Source organism: Schistocerca cancellata, chromosome 12, assembly GCF_023864275.1.
Source record: "Schistocerca cancellata isolate TAMUIC-IGC-003103 chromosome 12, iqSchCanc2.1, whole genome shotgun sequence".
Lineage (NCBI taxonomy): Eukaryota > Metazoa > Arthropoda > Insecta > Orthoptera > Acrididae > Schistocerca > Schistocerca cancellata.
Genome location: NC_064637.1, coordinates 42,131,044 through 42,154,134, shown reverse-complemented (window position 1 = coordinate 42,154,134; position 23,091 = coordinate 42,131,044). Strand labels below are relative to the sequence as shown.

Genomic DNA, 23,091 nt, shown 5'->3' with positions numbered 1-23,091 from the left:
AATCAATAAATTCAAGCTTTGCTTTTCTGTCGGTATCGTATCCCAGAGATCCTTAAAATTGTCGTAGTCTTTTCCCAGTGTAGACAAAATTCGACCATTTAAGATTCTTTCAGATAGCGTATTTTCTTCATGTTTTGCTAATTCATCGTTCAGGTCCCCAAATAACTTTTGCAGTTTGGCCACATGCGCACTAATATCTTCCGATTCATCACGTTAAACACGGGAAAATGTTTCAATCAACATATTCAAACGCTGAGTACTGCTACGTTCAAATCGGGCGCGTAATTTGTCCCAGATTTCTTTAGCATTCTTGCACGTTAAGACGAGTTCTGCAACAGGTTTACTTAGCGCACTTGCTATAAGACTTGCTGCCTTTGCGTCGTCCTTGAGCCATTCCACATACGCTTCTTTTTGTTCACTTGTCGCATCTTGCGGCAACTCTACACGTTCACGTGTGCCGTTAATAATATCTTCTAGTCCATATGAACGTAGCACCATAGAAATATGCCATTTCCATTTGGCCCAGTCATCAGGTCCTTCAAGCTTATCAATGCTGACCTTATAATCGCCGCTAGCAGTCATGTTTCTTTATAGACATACGCTCATTTCAAATATTGTTTTAATTAAACTGTGTTGTTTGCCTTTACACGTGTACTGGGCCCATAACCTGATGAAAAATATTATTTAAAGGCAAGAAAACATTTTATTAGCTTTGTAATTACACCCTGGATACGGAAAAACAAAACATTTACTGTAAGAAAAACACCGAAGTTACAGACAAGCCAAGAATAAAGATATTGACAGCAGAGTCATGGAGCAGCACATAACTATAGACATCAAGGATTTTTTTCTTTTCTTTTAACAATTTTATACAACATTAAACTATTGTCTAAATCAAGTATGCCCAAGGGTCAAAATACTAAAGAACACTGACAGTTCCAGGAATCTTTAACTCCCCCCTAATGTGATGAAATTAAAGAATGACATGAATGATCTATATATTCTCTTTAAAGACACCAAACTGTAGTACTTTCAGTCTAAATACAAAGCCTGTAGAAAAACCTATAGGGAAGCACTTAAGACATTAAAGGCACAGAAGTATGTAGCACAGATGAGTCAATCCTGTAATGTTAGCAAAACAGCGTGGAATATAGTAAAGAAGGAAAGTGGAGGGAATGACAAGGCATTGTGTGACAACATAATAATAAGGGGCAATGAAAAATTGGTTAGTGACCCAAAAGAAGTATGCGAGAGATTCATAGATAAATTTAGTAAAATGAGTAAGGAGGATGTGATCAACCCACTGCAGGTGCTAAATCCCAGTAATGTCAGTAATTCGTTCTTCCTGAGGTGTGTTGCAGAACAGGAAATCCTGAGAACCATTTCCAACTTAAAAGCAAGTACATCCAGTGGCTGGGATGGCATCTCAGCCAAATTTCTGAAAGAATTCAGTAATGAGTTAATAAAGCCACTGCAACATTTAATAAACAGCTCTTTCAGACAGGGGTCACTTCCTGACTTGTTAAAAGTCACTGAAATAAGACCAGTGCATAAAAAGGGAAAAACTACTGATGTACAAAATTATAGGCCTATTTCATTGACATCAGAACTTAGTAAGTTGTTGGAAAGGCTATTTCTTGACCAAATGGAATCATTTTACTCTAAGTACAATATATTAAAAAGTTCTCAACACGGTTTCAGGAAGGGCAAGTCTACAATAACAGCGGCAGCCACATTTATTCAAGCAGTATTGAATAAACTTGATGATGGAAACGAAGTTATTGGCACCTTTATAGACCTATCTAAGGCTTTTGATACTGTAAATCACTCCATTCTTCTACATAAGTTAGAAACATATGGGGTCAGAGTGGCATTAAGATTTGTTAAGATCGTACCTTGCTGACAGGAGACAATGTGTTAAGTTGTATCATACAACCGGGGAACTTATTCAAATAGTAAAATCATCTTATAAAATTCTTAACTGTGGAGTCCCTCAGGGATGTATTATTGGGACTTTTCTGTTCATTGTGTACATCAATGATATAATAAGTCCAAAAAATGCAGACCTTGTGAATTATGCCGGCGACAACTCCTTCCTAAGCTGGGGCCCTACAAAACAGCAAGCAGTGCAAAATAAAATGAAGAACACTAACCTCATCACAGAATATATGACTAAAAATAAATTGGCATTAAATAAAGAAAAGACAATTCTAATGAAGTTTATGATAAATTACAAATCAAGACAAGTGGATACTGAGCCAGAGTTATCAATTGAAACAATTGATAAACATAAATTCCTGGGTGTTATAGTTGATGAACATCTTGCATGGAAGGAGCACATCAGCTACATGTGTAAAAAAATCTCGTGTAATACCTAGCTGCTAAAACGCCTTTCTAGCATAATAGCATCACCAGTCTTAAGACAAATCTATTTTGGTATTATACACTCCCACCTACAATACGGTATTGTGATTTGGGGCGGGGCACCAACGGTATACATGGATAGGGCTTTTAGAGCCCAGAAGAGAGCAATTAGGATAATAGCAAATATTAGTAAACGTCAGTCCTGTAGAGAATACTTCATTAAGTACAATATACTAACAGTGTATTCATTATATGTTCTAAGGACTATACTGCTTGTAAAAGAAAATATGGAGCACACTATAATAAATAGTGATATCCATAGTTATAATACAAGGAAGAAAGAGGATTACCATATAAAATTCAGAAATAAAAAAGCAACCGATCATAATCCATTTTCTGCTGGAAGATTTTTTTACAACAGACTGCCAAATACCATAAAAATGTTAAAAGGAAACATATTTAAAATAAAATTAAAGCAGCTGTTAATTGCTAAATGTTTGTACTCCATCAAGGATTTTTAATGTTGTATGTACTTTATTTCTACTACTAAACTATTATTATTGTTCATGTATGTACTGACTGACTATGTCCATGGCTGTAAAAGTTATTATGGAGAAATAAACCATTATTATTATTATTATCAGTAGACTTCTTCTAGCCAAGAAAGCCCTCTTTGCCTATGCTAGTCTACTTTTTATGTACTCCTCACTTCATCTGCCATTGGTTATTTTGCTTCCAAGGTAGTAGAATAGTGTATTTGACTGTGTTTCTCAAAACTGTCTTAAATTATATATTATGTCGTTTTATACCCCTAACATGTCCCCAACCCCCTCTTGAGTTTCAGTATTCTAATATAAAAATGGAAATGAAATTCAAATAATCTGAACGCCTGCTAAAACACTCCATTTGAGTCATGTGACGCCTGTGATTTTGTCTAGCTCGCTGTTCCTACTGTAATAATGCTAGTTCACAGTGATGTCTTGTTTTGGCATTTATATTTCAGAAAAGGGGTTACAAATGGTGTGTAGTATCATACTGTACAAATACATCTTTAAAAACTCCTGAAAAATGGTTTTTGAGTGTTCCAGAGAATGAGAAAATGCACAGAATGTGGTTGCACTATACCGGCAACTGCCACCACATTGACACACAAGTTCACTAACTTAATTAAACATGTGTTGCATGGGTGAAGTTAACATTAATTTACTTCCAAGATACGCTCTCCCGCTATTACAATGGATGATAGAGTCATTCAGCGAAACTAAAGTCCTAGTGAAAATGGTCATCTTAATCAACTACATCTCAATTCTTCAGTAGCTCAGTTGTTAGAGCGGTAGACCGTTGAATTTTGAACTGAAATCTACCAATCGCTGGCTCAAATCTAGCCCAAAAGAACATTTTAACCTATATGCAAAATGATTCAGCAGTCCTCTCATATGATAACCAAATCACAATCACAAAATTTCATCACATCAATCCAAAACAGAATATTACTCTGTTTTCCTTGCTGTTTACATGCGCTTACATTTTCAATCGCTGTTCACACTCTTTATGTTCAAAGAGATATTTTCTAGTTAGTGTGACCATACACTTTTTACTTTATGAGAAACAATGTTTTCATCTTCGTATTGTCCACCTAGGATCCTTATTGTTTAAACTTTTGCAGTTTCATCACCTTACATAAAGATGAAGTAAGACTTCTTCAGACACCAAGATTAGTTTACACTCACAAACATCACACCCCTTACATTTGCGTCACCTGCATGCTGTACACACTTTATATCTCTCCGTATGACCTCACTGTCCTACGTTTCAATGTACTGTGGGCGTTTGGTGATATCTTCACTACTAGTGTGGTGTCACCGCCAGACACCACACTTGCTAGGTGGTAGCCTTTAAATCGGCCGTGGTCCGTTAGTATACGTTGGACCCGCGTGTCGCCACTATCAGTCGCCACACGGCAGGTCTAAAGAGACTTCCTAGCACTCGCCCCAGTTGTACAGCCGACTTTGCTAGCGATGGTTCACTGACAAATTACGCTCTCATTTGCCGAGACGATAGTTAGCATAGCCTTCAGCTACGTCATTTGCTACGATCTAGCAAGGCGCCATTATCATTTGCTATTTATCTTGTGATGCATGTACCGTCAGACCGATGTTCACCAATTATGGATTAAAGTTAAGTATTCCAGAAGCTACGTACCTTTTTTGTTAGTATAATTACTTTACCTGTTCCAGACCTCACGCCAGCCTACGTGAGCTTAAACGCATGCCTTTCGGCTTCCTCTCATAGTGGCTTGGCTGTCTTGCCAAGTCACAACAACTAGCAATGCTTTCCAAGAAAGTAAATTGTTTGTTCACAAAGTAAATGTGTTTATCCTCTGTTGTCCATTTCTCAGACTAATGTGAAGCTACATATAATACATCCCACAATCAAAACAACTGCTACAATCAATGATACTATTTTCTTATTTTGTGTAAAACCTTTAAAAATATATAATCCTCCTGGGATTCAAACATGCGACTTCTTTCTCTGAAGTTGGGTGTTATCTGTTGCTTCACCTACTAGAAACAGATTCTCTGCTGAGTGTCTTCTACAGTGAAAATCAGTAATAAGTTCTGCCAAGAATAATTTTATTGTGCTTTGGGTTGTAGCTCATGACTGACAGCCAACACCTAGTTATAATATACAGATCCATTTACAAAAGTTCTACAATTCCTCAGTTCTGAGCAAGTTAAATGATGTTACAGAATGTCTGTTGTTGCACATATCACCTCTTAAAATGGGTGGAGCATACACGGATCAAGTTTCACAAGGCTTCCACTATCAGTCTTCACAAAATTCCTTTCTATAGTTACTTAAAAGTTGTAATTGCGTTCTCATCACCAAATAGCTGAACTGTTTGCAGAAAAAGTATGTAAAAACCTCATAACTTTGGCTAACACTCCTATAACACACGTACAGCTTTATCTTACTGCTAGCCTGTGACTTCATCAGAGCATCAGTCAATAACAGAGCATTTTCGATCACTTGAGCAGATCTTGATATTTAATGATTTTATCTTTAATTACACAAAAATAATAGATATTTTGTGAGAACATTGACCATAAATGCCATTTAAAAGTTATAACCAAAATAATAACAATCTGAACCATATTTTTAACATAGGAAAATAGCCTATTCTTTCACTTCACCTACTTCGTGTTCCCCAAATATGATTTCAAGTTTATCACTAATCTCATTTCTGCTGCTTCTCATTACTTTCATCTTTCTTTGATTCAATCTCAATCAACATTCTGTACTCAGCCAACTGTTCATTCCATTCGACAGATGCCGTAATTCTTCTTCATTTTCATTGCGGATAGCAATGTCATCAGTAAATCTTATCATTGGTATCCTACCACCCTGAATTTTACGAGTAATCCCACTCTTGAACCTTTCTTTTATTCCTCTTATTCTTTCTTTGATTTATATGTTGAACAAGAAAAGTGAAAGACTCCACCTTTGCCTTATACCCTCTTTAATCCTAGTACACATCCTTACTGTTCCTTCTTGGTTCATGTACATACTGTATATTACCCATCTTTCCCTATAATTTGTACCTATACGTCTGAGAATGTCTTGCACCTCTGTACCATATTTCACAAGAATGGGTACTCCACTTGCCATTGTCAGATTGAATGAGTGCTGCAGTGTGGAATCATCATTAGAAAAGAGGAAGAAAAGGAGGAACAGTCAAAGGCAGTGGAATACCTCTCCTATGTGCAAGTGATTATTTAAAAAACCAACTCATGAGAAATCAAACAATAAATGTAAAACAATACAGAATGAGGCCAGTGTTCATACAGGTTTGTCTATATACAGGGTGAGTCACCTAACGTTACCGCTGGATATATTTCGTAAACCACATCAAATACTGAGGAACCGATTCCACAGACCGAACGTGAGGAGAGGGGCTAGTGTAATTGTTTAATACAAACCATACAAAAATGCACGGAAGTATGTTTTTTAACACAAACCTACGTTTTTTATAAATGGAACCACGTTAGTTTCGTTAGCACATCTGAACATATAAACAAATAAGTAATCAGTGCCGTTTGTTGCATTGTAAAATGTTAATTACATCCGGAGATATTGTAACCTAAAGTTGACGCTTGACAGGATGTTCGACGGGCGTTTCATAGGACGTGGAGCATGCATAAATTGGCCAGCCCGTTCTCCTGATCTTACACCTCTGGACAACTTTCTGTGGGGTACGTTAAAGGAGAATGTATACCGTGATGTGCCTACAACCCCAGAGGATATGAAACAACGTATTGTGGCAGCCTGCGGCAACATTACACCTGATCTACTGCGGCGTGTACGACATTCATTACGCCAGAGATTGCAATTGTGTGCAGCAAATGATGGCCACCACAGTGAACATCTATTGGCCTCACATATCGGGACACACTCTATTCCACTCCGTAATTAAAAACGGAAACCACATGTGTACGTGTACCTCACCCCTCATGGTAATGTACATGTGCGTCAGTGAAAAAGACCAATAAAAAGGTGTTAGCATGTGGACGTAATGTGCTGTTCCAGTCTCTTCTGTACCTAAGGTCCATCACCGTTCCCTTTGGATCCCTACGTAATTCGGTGCTCTCCGATACACACGATCGAACAGCAGAGGAGTGGTACTCAAGCGTCAACTTTAGGTTACAATATCTCCGGATGTAATTAACATTTTGCAATGCAACAAACGGCACTGATTACATATTTGTTTACATGTTCAGATGTGCTAACAAAACTAACAGGGTTCCATTTAAAAAAACGTAGGTTTGTGTTAAAAAACATACTTCCGTGCATTTTTTTATGGTTTGTATTAACCAATTACACTAGCCCCTCTCCTCACGTTCGGTCCGTGGAATCGATTCATCAGTATTTGATGTGGTTTACGAAACACATCCAGCGGTAATGTTAGGTGACTCACCCTGTATTCTGCCTGCCATGATCACACTAGCTGTCTTTATAACAAAGCAAAATCAGCTTCAGTTCTTTAGCATCCTGCTACAGTGTTAAGAAGAGATAAAGAGAAAATAACTTTGTTCAGTTGTTGCAGAATAACAAGGAACAGAGTATGATTGTGATCATCTGAACTATATTCTGCATAGAAATTTCTTGTTAATTTATTGCCAGGAGGATTACGAATTGGGGTGAACCATTTTTCTATAGTTCCTACTTTTATGGCCTGCCCTAATATATCTCTTGTACATCTTTAGCTGCCCATAAATGGTCACAGTGTTTCCTTGCATTTGTCTGCATGTCCCATGGACCATAGTTGTGAGCTCCTGCTATGATTTAGAAGATGTCAGTTAGTTTACAAAAGTGATGTACACTCCCAGTACAGCACTTTAGAACATGCCCCCCCCCCCCTCCTCCCTGCACACACACACATTCATTATAGTACTACACTTTCAGGAATTCTTATACACGGTATAATGATTTGCCAAGTATAATAACTGGTTGAAAGGTATAACATCACTTTGTGTTTGAAGTTAATTTTATTATTCATTAGATTTTTCACATGATTGGATAAGTGGTCAAAGATTTTTGTGTAGCTGAATGTGTGACTCCTTTCTGTGCCACATAGAAAACTGAGTGATAAATAGTGTAAAAATTTCTCCAAATTATATATCTTTATCATTATTTCTCATACTTATTAATGTTGCTACTTTTTGAACCGTGATTGTTCATAACAACATGAAATATGAAAGAACTTACCCCACATTCAAAATTCTAAGTTTTGGCATTGACGATAAAGATGTTGGCAATTCCTCAATTTGATTGTTGAATAAATTTAGGATTTCCAGATTAACCATATTTGCTAAGCCTGGAGGTACAGCTGCAACGTAAGAAATAACAAAAGAAGATTTGTAGTTATTGCCATATGCTTACTAAAAAAAAATAAAACAGAATAAAGGCGAATACAGAAAATAATCATACGTACCTTGAATTTTATTATGGCTGAGAGTTAGTCTCGTGATGTTTACCATATTAACTGCAATATCAAAAATAAATAATGTCTATTATTACAATTAATTTGCATGAATTATTACAGTGCATAATTAAAAATGTTAACATGTTGATTGGGTTGTAATGAGAGGGGAATAGATTTTCTAATGTATAGGTTTTCTAATGTGTAGGTTCCTCCCCCCATGAACCATGGACCTTGCCGTTGGTGGGGAGGCTTGCGTGCCTCAGCGATACAGATAGCCGTACCGTAGGTGCAACCACAACGGAGGGGTATCTGTTGAGAGGCCAGACAAACGTGTGGTTCCTGAAGAGGGGCAGCAGCCTTTTCAGTAGTTGCAGGGGCAACAGTCTGGATGATTGACTGATCTGGCCTTGCAACACTAACCAAAACGGCCTCGCTGTGCTGGTACTGCGAACGGCTGAAAGCAAGGGGAAACTACAGCTGTAATTTTTCCCGAGGGCATGCAGCTTTACTGTATGGTTAAATGATGATGCCGTCCTCTTCGGTAAAATATTCCGGAGGTAAAATAGTCCCCCATTCGAATCTCCAGGCGGGGACTACTCAAGAGGACGTTGTTATCAGGAGAAAGAAAACTGGCGTTCTACGGATCGGAGTGTGGAATGTCAGATCCCTTAATCGGGCAGGTAGGTTAGAAAATTTAAAAAGGGAAATGGATAGGTTAAAGTTAGATATAGTGGGAATTAGTGAAGTTCGGTGGCAGGAGGAACAAGACTTCTGGTCAGGTGACTACAGGGCTATAAACACAAAGTCAAATAGGGGTAATGCAGGAGTAGGTTTAATAATGAATAGGAAAATAGGAATGCGGGTAAGCTACTACAAACAGCATAGTGAACGCATTATTGTGGCCAAGATAAATACGAAGCCCACACCTACTACAGTAGTACAAGTTTATATGCCAACTAGCTCTGCAGATGACGAAGAAATTGAAGAAATGTATGATGAAATAAAAGAAATTATTCAGATAGTGAAGGGAGACGAAAATTTAATAGTCATGGGTGACTGGAATTCGAGTGTAGGAAAAGGGAGAGAAGGAAACGTAGTAGGTGAATATGGATTGGGGCTAAGAAATGAAAGAGGAAGCCGCCTGGTAGAATTTTGCACAGAGCACAACTTAATCATAGCTAACACTTGGTTTAAGAATCGTGATAGAAGGTTGTATACATGGAAGAACCCTGGAGATACTAAAAGGTATCAGATAGATTATATAATGGTAAGACAGAGATTTAGGAACCAGGTTTTAAATTGTAAAACATTTCCAGGGGCTGATGTGGACTCTGACCACAATCTATTGGTTATGAACTGTAGATTAAAACTGAAGAAACTGCAAAAAGGTGGGAATTTCAGGAGATGGGACCTGGATAAAATGACTAAACCAGAGATTGTACAGAGTTTCAGGGAGAGCATAAGGGAACAATTGACAGGAATGGGGGAAAGAAATACAGTAGAAGAAGAATGGGTAGCTTTGAGGGATGAAGTAGTGAAGGCAGCAGAGTATCAAGTAGGTAAAAAGACTAGGGCTAGTAGAAATCCTTGGGTCACAGAAGAAATATTGAATTTAATTGATGAAATGAGAAAATATAAAAATGCAGTAAATGAAGCAGGCAAAAAGGAATACAAACGTCTCAAAAATGAGATCGACAGGAAGTGCAAAATGGCTAAGCAGACATGGCTAGAGGACAAATGTAGGGATGTAGAGGCTTATCTCACTAGGGGTAAGATAGATACTGCCTACAGGAAAATTAAAGAGACCTTTGGAGAAAAGAGAGTCACTTGTATGAATATCAAGAGCTCAAATGGAAACCCAGTTCTAAGCAAAGAAGGGAAAACAGAAAGGTGGAAGGAGTATATAGAGGGTCTATACAAGGGTGATGTACTTGAGGACAATATTATGGAAATGGAAGAGGATGTACATCAAGATGAAATGGGAGATACGATACTGTGTGAAGAGTTTGACAGAGCATTGAAAGACCTGAGTCGAAACAAGGCCCCAGGAGTAGACAACATTCCATTGGAACTACTGACGGCCTTGGGAGAGCCGATCCTGGCAAAACTCTACCATCTGGTGAGCAAGATGTATGAGACAGGCGAAATACCCTCAGACTTCAAGAAGAATATAATAATTCCAATCCCAAAGAAAGCAGGTGTTGACAGATGTGAAAATTATCGAACTATCGGTTTAATAAGTCACAGCTGCAAAATATTAACGTGAAATCTTTACAGACGAATGGAAAAACTGGTAGAAGCCGACCTCACGGATTAATCAGTTTGGATTCCGCAGAAATGTTGGAACACGTTAGGCAATACTGACCTTACGACTTAGCTTAGAAGAAAGATTAAGGAAAGGCAAACCTATATTTCTAGCATTTGTAGACTTAGATAAAGCTTTCGACAATGTTGACTGGAATACTCTCTTTCAAATTCTAAAGGTGGCAGGGGTAAAATACAGGGAGCGAAAAGCTATTTACAATTTGTACAGAAATCAGATGGCAGTTATAAGAGTCGAGGGGCATGAAGGGAAAGCAGTGGTTGGGAAGGGAGTGAGACAGGGTTGTACCCCGTCCCCAATGTTATTCAATCTGTATATCGAGCAAGCAGTAAAGGAAACAAAAGAAAAATTTGGAGTCGGTATTAAAGTCCATGGAGAAGAAATAAAAACTTTGAGGTTCGCCGATGACATTGTAATTCTGTCAGAGACAGCAAAGGACTTGGAAGAGCAGTTGAATGGAATGGACAGTGTCTTGAAAGGAAGATATAAGATGATCATCAGCAAAAGCAAAATGAGGATAATGGAATGTAGTCGAATTAAGCTGGGTGATGCTAAGGGAATTAGATTAGGAAATGAGACACTTAAAGTAGTAAAGGATTTTTGCTATTTGGGGAGCAAACTAACTGATGATGGTCAAAGTAGAGAGGATATAAAATGTAGACTGGCAATGGCAAGGAAAGCGTTTCTGAAGAAGAGAAATTTGTTAACATCGAGTATAGATTTAAGTGTCAGGAAGTCATTTCTGAAAGTATTTGTATGGAGTGTAGCCATGTATGGAAGTGAAATGTGGACGATAAATAGTTTGCCCAAGAAGAGAATAGAAGCTTTTGAAATGTAGTGCTACAGAAGAATGCTGAAGATTGGATGGGTATATCACATAACTAATGAGGAGGTATTGAATAGAATTGGGGAGAAGAGGAGTTTGTGGCACAACTTGACAAGAAGAAGGGACCGGTTGGTAGGACATGTTCTGAGGCATCGAGGGATCACAAAGTTAGTATTGGAGGGCAGCATGGAGGGTAAAAATCGTAGAGGGAGACCAAGAGATGAATACACTAAGCAGATTCAGAAGGACCTAGGTTGCAGTAAGTACTGGGAGATGAAGAAGCTTGCACAGGATAGAGTAGCATGGAGAGCTGCATCAAACCAGTCTCAGGACTGAAGACAACAACAACAACAACAACGTGTAGGTTAAGTAGTACTTTATATGCAGTTGAAGAAGTTATTGTCCAACATACAGACGATAATTTATAAAATGGGCTATAAATCTTAAATATAACACAAGAACATTGGCTGATAATGTCTTCACATAAATGAAAAGTAATTGTATTTCTTGAGAAAAACATGATAAGATCCAAAATTGAGATAAGTACTGGAGCAGGCATCCACCCTGAACTAGCTTATGTGTGACATATCCTCAACAACAGATCATAACATAGCAATAAAACTTCGCAAATTTAAACATACATTTATCTAGAACAATCTGTACAACTCTGAAATTTAAACAAAACTGAAGCTTTATAAAACCACGGTGAAACTAGTAGTATTATACCGAACAGAGATATGGGTATTTTCTAAGAAGGCCACAGGGAAAATTACATTAGCCAAGGTGAAATTTATCAGGGCAGTCAAAGGCTGCATACTGATGGACAAAATATGAAACACACAAATAAGTTGGGAGCTACAGATCTTTTATGTGGAAAGTAAAATTTAAAAAAAGTCAACTGGTGTAACCACTTACCAAGAATGCACCAAAATCATCTGTCTAGAATCGCCCCAGATTACAAGCTCAGTGGACCGTGACGTGCCTGAAGTCTGAGGACAACATGGTTTCTGGAAGACATAGCGCAGCCTTCTCCACAAAGGGAAGATGGAGAGAATGATGATGACAATGACTACTTCAACAAGCAGTATTATACACTGTACAGTCACATTAATGTGATCACCTGTCAAATGTTTTGCGGTGTGGACCACAGCAAGATGTGCAAGAAGGCACTCAATGGTGTTCTCGAAGTTACTGACAGGATTGCGGTACTGTGCCAACTATAGCGCCGTGGCCAGCTGTACGACGTTTCTCGGATGAGCATTCTCGGGGCACGAACAGCCCGATTGAAGTAGTCCCACAGATTGTCGGTCGGTTTTAAATCCGGAGAGTTTGGTGGTCAGGAGAGTAAGGAGTTCTCTTGCTGGTGCTCTTCAGACCACACACGTATAATGCGAGCTGTGTAACCTGTGGCATTGTCCTGCGGGTAGATGCCATTGTGCCAAGAGAAAACAAACTGCATTTAGGGGTGGACACAGTCCCCAAGGATAGATGCAGACTTATGTTGATCCACTGCGCCTTCCAGATTGACGAGACCACGCAGGGAATGCCAGGAAAACATTCCCCACACCATAACAGTCAATACCATCGCTGCGTGATAGCAATGGAAATGTTACAGATGACGGTGTCACTAAAGCGGAGTTACTAAATACAGTTTTCCGTAATTCCTTCACGAAAGAAGACGAAGTAAATATTCCAGAATTCAAAACCAGAACAGCTGTTAGCATGAGTGACATAAAAGTAGATATCTTAGGTGTTGCGAAACAACTCAAATCACTTAAGAAAGGCAAGTCTTCCGGTCCAGATGGTATACCAATCAGGTTCCTTTCAGAGTATGCAGACACAATAGTGCCTTTCTTAGCAATCACAGACAACCGCTCACTTGACGAAAGGTCTGTTCCTATAGACTAGAAAGTAGCACAGGTCACACCAATATTCAAGAAAGGAAATAGGAGTCACCCTTTGAATTACAGACCCATATCACTGACCTCAATTTACAGTAGGGCTCTGGAGCATATACTGTGCTCGAACATTATGAATCACCTCGAAGAAAATGACTTATTGATGCATAACCAACACGGATTCAGAAAATATCGGTCTTTTGTAACACAGCTAGCTCTTTATTCCCATGAAGTAATGAGTGCTGTCGACAAGGGATCTCAGATTGATTCCATATACCTAGATTTCCAGAAGGCTTTTGATACCGTTCCTCACAAGCGACTATTAATCACATTGCGTGCATATGGAGTATCGTCTCAGTTGTGTGACTGGATTCGTGATTTCCTCTCAGAGAGGTCACAGGTCGTAGTGATAGACGGTGAATCATCGAGTAGAACAGAAGTGATATCTGGCGTTCCGCAAGGTAGTGTCATGGGCCCTCTGCTATTCCTCACTTACATAAATGATCTAGGTGATAATCTGAGCAGCCCCCTAAGATTGTTTGCAGATGACTCTGTAATTTATCGTCTAGTAAAATCATCAAACGATCAATTCCAATTACAAAAGATCTAGAGAGAATTTCTGTATGGTGCAAAAAGTGGCAATTGTCACTAAACAAAGAAAAGTGCGAAGTCATCCATGTCGGTAATAAAAGAAATCCGATAAATTTTGGGTATACGATAAATCGCACAAATCTAAGGGCTGTCAATTTGACTAAATACCTAGGAATTACAATTACGAGCAACTTAAATTGGAAAGACCACATAGATAATATTGTGGGGAAGGTGAAACAAAGACTGCGCTTTGTTGGTAGAATACTTAGAAGATGCGACAATCCTGCTAATACTCTGCTGGAGTATTACTGTGCGGTGTGGGATGCTTACCAGGTAGGATTGACGGAGGACATTGAAAAAGTGCAAAGAACGGCAGCTCATTTCGTGTTATCACGCAATCAGGGTGAGTGTGTCACTGATATGATACGCGAGTTGCGGCGAGATCTATTTACGAAATTTCAATCACCAACTTTCTCTTCCGAATTCGAAAATATTTTGTTGGCACCCACCTACATAGGGAGAAATGATCATCATAATAAAATAAGAAAAATCAGAGCTCGAACGTGAAGATTTGGGTGTCCCTTTTTCTCACACACCATTCGAGAGTGGAATGGCAGAGAAGTAGTATGAAAATGGTTCGATGAACCCTCTGGCAGCCACTTAAGTGTGAATTGCAGAGTAACCATATAGATGTAGATGTAGATAATGCTCCCTTCTCCAGCCTGAATGGTTCTGGTGATTGTTGCAGGGTGCTTGCTTACCGACACTTCATACCCTACTCGCCAACGGCCATTTGTCTGATGAAGTGCAAAACGTGACTCATCTGAAAAGGCCACCTGTTTCCACTCAGTGGACGTTCAGTTCCAGTATTAATGTGCAAATTCCAGCCTTCATCACTGATGAACAGCAGTCAGCATTGGTGCACGAACCAGCAGGCACCTGCAGCGGAGGCCCGTAAGTGGCAACATTTGCCGAACGGTCACTGAGGAGAGACTGTTCGTAGCACCCCGGTTCAACTGTTGCTCAACGGTTGCATGTCACCAGAATGAGATTTTCACTCTGCAGCAGAGTGTGCGCTGATATGAAACTTCCTGGCAGATTAAAACTGTGTGCCGGACCGGGACTCGAACTCAGGACCTTTGCCTTTCGCAGGCAAGTGCTCTACCAACTGAGCTACCCAAGCACGACTCACGCCCCCTCCTCACAGCTTTACTTCTGCCAGTTCGCAGGAGAGCTTCTGTAAAGTTTGAAAGGTAGGAGACGAGGTACTGGCAGAAGTAAAGCTGTGAGGACCGGGTGTGAGTCGTGCTTGGGTAGCTCAGTTGGCAGAGCACTTGCCCGCGAAAACCAAGGTCCCGAGTTCGAGTCCCGGTCCGGCACACAGTTTTAATCTGCCACGAAGTTTCAGTTTCATGTCTGTTTGCCCATCCACATTTCCACAGCCATCATTCAGCCCCGTCATCGATGGTCCACTGTGAAGCACAGTTGCCTCTATGCCAGTTTTGGACAGCATCATTTTGCCTTGCACGGTATACTTTGAGCACAGCGGGACATGAAAAATTTACAAGCTTTGTAGTTTCGGAAATGCTTCCCTCCTTGGCCCAAAGCCAATGATCATACACATACGGATGTCAGATAAATCACTCCATTTCCACATTACGACAACAACTGTACTGTTGTCCGTATCCACCTGACATGCTTTGTATACCCTCCACCCTGACATCTAAGAGTGTTTGTATTATGTATTGAACTGGGGACCTTGAAATGACAGAGGCTTCTACCGCCGTAGCCCTCAGACGTTCACAACCCCACAACAGGCCACAGCAGTCCACCCTCCCCACCGCCGCCCCACTCCGAATCCAGGGTTATTGTGCGGTTTGCCCCCCTCCCCCACCAGTGGACCCCCACCCCCCTCACCCAGGAACGTCTCATACTAGACGAGGACTGTAACTCCAGATGTTTGAGTGGTAGACTAATTATGGTGTATGCATATGTGGAGACAGTGTTTGTGCAGCAATTGCCGACACAGTGTAACTGAGGAGGAATAAGGGGAACCGGCCCGCATTCGCTGAGGTAGATGGAAAACTGCCTTAAAAACCATCCACAGGCTGGCCGGCACACCGGACCTCGACACTAATTCGCTGGGCAGATTCGTGCTGGGGACCGGCACGCCTTCCTGCTCGGGAAGCAGTGCTTTAGACTGTGCAGCTAGCCGGGCAGGCACATCTGAGAGTGGTTACTGCAACTTGAAGTTTGTTTTGTATATCACAGAGCTGTACCAGGCACGTTACTGCAGGAGGTGATATCCCTTTGCTTCCTCTGATCACTGAAGTGACTCACCCAGTCAGTTATAGGTGGGGGGGTGGGGGGGGGGGGGGGGGAGCTCTCTAGTTTAATGCGAACTTAGAACCATGGTGAAATTAACATTGGCTGGGTTGAAAGAAGTGACTTTAGAAATGACCACGGATCATTATGAGACAGAATTGCTGATAAATATTTACTGGAAGCAAGTGAAATACGAGGCGTGTTTTTAAAGTAAGGTCCGTTTGAACATAAGCAGACAACAAAAGGTTATTTCAACAAAGTAAATTTATTTTCAGAAAGTACATACTTCACTCTATTTTTCGACATAGTTGCCAAGTTTGTTCAAACACATATCATACCTCTCAACCAATTTTAAAATATCCTCTTTATAAAAACTTGTCGCCTGCTCCGATAACCAAGAGTTCACTGCCGTTTTCACGTCATCGTCATCATTGTAAAAGTTGCCACTGAGGTGTTGTTTGAGGTGGAGGAACAGATGGTAATCACTCGATGCAAGATCAGGACTGTAGGGTGGGTGGTTTAAAACTTCCCAGCCAAAACTGTTCAGTAAATCGCGGGTCTCACCTGCAGTGTTAGGTCTTGCATTGTGATGGAGGACACTTCCCTTTGTCAGCATGCCGCATCTTTTGTTTTGAATTGCTCTGCGTAGCTTTCTCAGGGTTTGGCAGTATGCTTCTGCATTGATAGTGATTCCTTATTGCATGAAATTGACCAAAAAAACACCATGCCTATCCCAAAACACTAACACCATGATTTTGCACTGGGACAGAGTCTGTTTGGCGTTCACCTTTACAGGCGAGTGTGTGTGTCTCCATTCCATGCTCTGTTGCTTCGATTCAGGCGCGATATGCGAAACCCATGTTTCGTCTCCAGTTGCGATCTGACTCAAAAAGCCGTCAGCTTCTTCGTGATAACGAGTCAAGAACTTTATCGCACACTCAAAGCTCCACTGTTAGGAGTTTTGGGAGCACAGTTTCCTAAACTTTAGGCATTCAGAAACAATGTTGTAAAGCAGTGATCTTGACACGTCAGGAAATTCGTTTGGGAGACCTGTTATTGTGAAGCGCCTGTTCTCACAAATCCTTGCTTCAACTGAAGCCACCAAATTGTCTGTAATCAAAGAAGGGCGACCGGAGTGGTCTTCATCATGTCACAGCCATCTTTGAATTCTCGTATCCAATTATGCACTTTGCTTTCACTCATAACAGTATCACCGTACACTTTGCAATCTATTGATGAATTTCTGCAGCAGACAGGTTCCTCAGTGACAAAAACCGTATCACTGAGCGAACCTCACAAGCGGCTTAAACATTTTGAAAACACAGAACAGAACCATACAGGTTAGCTACAGAGCTGAAACTGAGCACAGTTGTTGCCGAGGCATGCCGGAACACGACGCACGCGCTCGTTGCGGTATGCGCGCGAACTACTAGTGTCTACAACAAAACGGACCTTACTTAAAAACACGCCTCATATATGGTGCTGCTGATACAAACACATAAAAGTACACAGCAGCATCCCATGTTTGGGGAAGAAAGAGGTATGCGGCAGGTGATTCAGACTCCAGAATAAGAGAGAGACATCTACTGTTAGAATGATGCAACTGTGAGATTGAGATTTACATCCACATTTATATCATACTCCACAAGCCACATAACCGGTGTAGTAGAGGATGCTTACAGTACCAGTAAATGATTCTCTCTTCCCCATTCCATTTGCAAATGGTGTATGGCAAGAACTGTCAGTAAGGCTCCGTATTAGCTGTATTTCTCGAATTTTCTCATCTGGGTGATTTCGTAAGATGTATTTGGGAATAAGTAATATGTTGTCTGACTGTTTCCTGGAAAGTTTTCTCAGGAAATTTCAGTAGTAAACCTCTCCTTGATGCACAAGACTTCTCTTGTAGCACCTACCACTGGAGTTTGTCGAGCAGCTCCGTAATGCTCTCACACTGGCCAAATGATCCCGTGACGAAACGTGCTGCTCTTTGTTGACCTCCTCTATCAGTCTTACATGGTATGGGTCCCAGACTGATCAATAATATTCAAGAATTGGTCAAAGAAGCACCTTGTAAGCCACTTCCTTTGTAAATGAGTTACAATTCTTTAACATTCTTCTTATGGATCTTAGTCTGGCACCTGCTTTTCCCACAATTTGTTTTATACGGTCATTACACTTAATGTTGCTATGGATAGTTACAGTACGAGGTGCGACAATAAAGTAATGAGACTGATGTGAAAAACAATGTTGCTTACAGTTTCAGTCAAGTTTAGTGTTGTCTCCTTCAAAGTAGTTCCCTTCTGATTGCACACACTTTTTCCAGCACTTCTGCCATTGATGGTAACATTTCTGGAATTCATCTGCTGTAATATCCTCCAAGACCCTCGTCACAGTTTTTTGGACATCTTGTGTTGTTGAAAATGGTGTCCCCTGACCGTCATTTTGACTTTTGGAAATAGAAAAAAGTCGCACAGAGCAATATTTGGTGAATAAGGTGGCTGTGGTAGTAGTGAAATTTATTTTGAGGTTAAAAATTGCTGTACTGACAGAGCAGTATGGGATGGCACATTATCACAATGCAGAATCCAATTATCAGCAATGTTGGCACGGACACAAAGAACTCTTTTACGAAGTCTTTCTAAAATTTCTTTGTAGTAATATTGGTTAATGTTTGTCCAGGAGGCACCCACTCTTTATGAACAATTCCCTTTGAATCAAAGCAGCACACAAGCATGCATTTCACTTTTGACTTTGACATGCAAGCTTTTTTTGGTCTGGGTGATCCCTTTGAGCACTAGTGCAAACTTAGATGGTGTGTCTCTGGATTGTACTGAAAAACCAACTTTCATCACCAGTGATAACACGGCTCAACAATTCTGGATTGATTTCCGTTTGCTCTAACAGATTGGCTGCCACATTTTTACATGTTTCTCACTGTTGTGGTGTGAGATTTTTGGGGACCATTTTTGCACAAATCTTTCTCATACCAAGATCTTTAGTTATTATTAGACAAACCGTTTCTCGATTGATGTTCAGTTCTTCTGCAATCATTTTCATGGATAATCTTCAATCAGATCGTACGAGTTCACGCACCCTGACCAAGTTGACATCCGTCCGTGAGGTTGATGGTCGTCCACTGCGGTCTTCGTATTAAACATTCATTCTGCCTTCACTAAACATTTTATGCCAATGAAAAACTTGAGCTCTCGACATAACCTCCTCTCCAAAAGCCTTCTGAAGCTTACTGTAAGCCGTCATTGTGTTTTCACCCAATTTAACACAAAAAGAAATGGCATATCGTTGTGCAATATTATGCGGTTCCATTTCCATGAAGAGAGACACAAACGGGTGTTAACTTATTACAGCACAACTTACAACTGAGCAGTTGCATCGATGTGCCGCTTGGACTAGAAGCAGTTCATAGACCAAGGTCAAAGATATTGTGCCTATGCAAGCCTGAAGGGTTGCCACATCTTGCAAAGAAAATCAGTCTCATTACTTTATTGTCGCACCTCGTAGATGCTGTTTCCAGCAATTCTGTTACAGTACTGGGTTTCTGTCCCTATGTGTGCACAATATGTTACATTTATTTATGTTCAGGGTCAACTGCCAGAGCCTGCACCGTTCATTGATCCTCTGTAGATCATTCTGAAAACTGATACTGCCTTCTGGCATTGCTACTTTCTTACAGACAACTGGAACATATACGGACATTCTTAAAGAGATTCTGGCACTTTCCACTAGATCATTTATACACATTATAATCAATTACAGTCCTGTCGTGCTTCCTTGGGGTACTCTGGGAATTATCTTCGGATCTGTTGATTTTGTGCTATTGAGCATGATGTGTTGAGTTCTACCTGTAAAGAAGTCTTTGTATCCAGTTACAAATCTGGTTTGATAGTCGGTAAGCTCATATTTCTTTCACTAAATAGCACTGCGGGATGGTGTCAAATGCCTTCCTGAAATCAAGAACCACAGCATCAACCTGAGCGCCATTGTCTACAGCGTTACAGATCTCACGGAAGAACAGAGCAAGCAGAATAAGATCTCTGCAGAACCTATGTTGATTTTCTGAAATGGAATGTTCCATGAATCTAGCTCCAGCTACCATTCCACAATTCCAACCGTGCTGCCATAATCACCTCGGAGACCTTTTCACGTGAATCATCTGAGTAAAAATGACTGTCCATCAATGCACTGCCTTTTCAAACTTTGTGTACGTGATACTACCCCCATCTGTAAATGTGCATATTACTTACTATCCCACGACTTTTGCCACAACAGTGTAAGTGGCTTTGAGAAAAAACAGATCGTTATCATCTGGTCGCTGGGAACAAGCAAGTTGGAAACTGTGAACTAGGTTGGCTGGTTGTGTTTTACTGTTGTGAGCATCTATGGAAAGTGTTTGAAGAATGATAGAATCACAAGTAGACAGGGAGGTGTTAGGTGTCCACGTCTCATCACAAGAAGTAGGATAGGTGGTGATCTACATCTGCATTATATTCTGGAAGCTACCTGACTGTGTGTGGCAGAGGGTACTTGTGCTATCGCTAACTGACCCCCCTCGCCCCCTCCCCTGTATGGCTTAACGAATGGCATATCAGAAGAATGAGGGTTGGTAATCTTCTGTATGGGCTCTAGTTCCTACTTTGAGTTTTTCTGTTTAAATTGTAGGGTACATCACTGTGTGAGGCAACTTTCTCGGGTAACATCCTGCCATCAGAAGTGCCACGTCACATGTCTCAGATTAAGTCTTGTGTTAGCAAAGAGTGTATAGAGTTTGCATATTCATTTTCTGCAGTAGCTTATGTGTAAGCAAAGTTTCCAGTAAAAAGTAACTGTTGATACATCCATTTTCAGTGGAGAAATTTGTGTTTCAAGAGCTAGCCAAGGATCTTGTGCTCTTAGTCTACAGTGAGAATTCTGACTAGATTTTATTTTTCTTTATTCTCAGTAGCACCAGTCAGGTAACTTTCTCTTTAGTGTGTGTGTGTGTGTGTGTGTGTGTGTGTGTGTGTGTATGTGCGGAGGGGGGGGGGGCTGTTTGTACTTCATCAGTTACACCTTAATGCTATTCTTTGTTTTTTTTATATTTTTTATTTATTTATTTTTTTACACACACACACACACACACACACACACACACACACACATACAGTGCAATATGGATACGGACTGTGCTAGTTCTTAGCAGACACAAGAACTGGCTGCGGTCCGTAAACAGCTGGAGGCTGAGCTGACCACAGTCGACATGCTTCTGGCTACTATTCAAAGCTGTGGTGCTGATGACAAGAACTGAGACACGTTTGGTGCTATTGCAAACCCGTGGTTGTCGCTGCGTCTTCTGATACACAACATCTGACCAGTTTGTCTGCACTTAAAAAAAGTGAGTGGCAGACAGTGGTGAGTGTCACCGGATGGAAGGTGAAAGTGGCAGTGGGCCACACATCTGGCTCCTTACCTCCTAACAACAGGTAAAGATGCCATCCAGTATTGACGATACTTATTGGCAAGCATGAGATGCCTCTTCTATTGGGCCAGTGGCTGATTTTTCTGCCCAGTCTGGACATCTGCAGAGTGGAAGCATGTTAATGTTCCAACTTTACAGATGCAGGATGGGAAAGGATGCCAGTGTGAAATCGGTAGGTTTGCCGGGGGGTTTTGTCCTTGTGGAGGAGGACTTGCCTGCCGGTGGCTGTGGAGTGCACTGGGTGCAACCGGCTGCAAATAGTGGCTCACATTGACACTAATGACACCTGCCACACGTGTTCAGAGGCCATCCTCGGTTCCTTTTGTCAGACAGCCAATATGTTCTCAGAGACTGCTTGCCCTCACAGATTGGCTATAGAAAAGCTTAATATAATATTAGTAAACAGTAGGAGAATTCAAGGAAAGGTCTCAGAATTAGTTTCACTTTTTGAAGGTTATAATGCCCGTGTAGTATCAGAAACAGAAAATCTGTATGGTGGGAAAAGTCGCAATTGACTGTGAATAAAGAAAAGTGTGAAGTTATTCACACGAGTACTAAAAGAAATCCACTAAATTTCGATTACACGATAAGTCACACAAATCTGAAGGCTGTAAATTCAACTAAATACTTGGGGATTACAATTACGAATAACCTAAATTGGAACAATCACATAGATAATGTTGTGGACAGAGCAAACCAAAGACTGCGATTCACTGGGAGAACACTTGGAACGTGCAACAGATCTACTAAAGAGACTACTTACACTACGCTTGTCCGCCCTATTCTAGAGTTTTCCTGTGCGATGTGGGATCCATATCAGGTGGGACTGACGGATATCGAAAAAGTTCAAAGAAGAGCGACTCGTTTTGTATTATTGAGAAATAAGGAAGATAGTGCCACAGACATGATATGTGAATTGGAGTGTAAATCATTAAAACAAAGGCATTTTTCGTTGGGATGGGATCTTCTCATGAAATTTCAATCACCAGTTTTCTCCTCCGATTGCAAAAACATTCTGTTGACACCCACCTACATAGGGAGAAATGATCATCACGATAAAATAAGAGAAATCGGCTCGCACAGAAAATTTAAGTGCTAGTTTTTCCTGCACGCTGTTTGAGAGTGGAACGGTAGAGAGACAGCTTGAAGGTGGTTCATTGAACCCTGTGACAGGCACTTTATTGTGAATAGCAGAGTAATCACTTAGATGTAGATGAAGTTGATTGAACGGGAAATGAATAACAACAAAATCCTAAGTTCAGTTTGCAATATTTACCATAAGGCTAGATTAGTTGCCAGTGGTGGTGG

At 40.5% G+C, this 23,091-nt stretch overlaps 1 protein-coding gene across 1 annotated transcript in view; it reads right to left on the bottom strand.

Moving 5' to 3' along the window:
- LOC126109659 (ras suppressor protein 1) overlaps positions 1-23,091 on the bottom strand; it is an 86,244-nt gene that overhangs the window by 54,065 nt on the left and 9,088 nt on the right. The window contains exons 2-3 of the mRNA XM_049914705.1: positions 8,357-8,407; positions 8,131-8,251 (exon numbers count right to left, since the gene is read on the bottom strand). Of these exons, the coding sequence (XP_049770662.1) occupies positions 8,131-8,251; positions 8,357-8,407 (172 nt within the window). The remainder of the gene's footprint in view (positions 1-8,130; positions 8,252-8,356; positions 8,408-23,091) is intronic.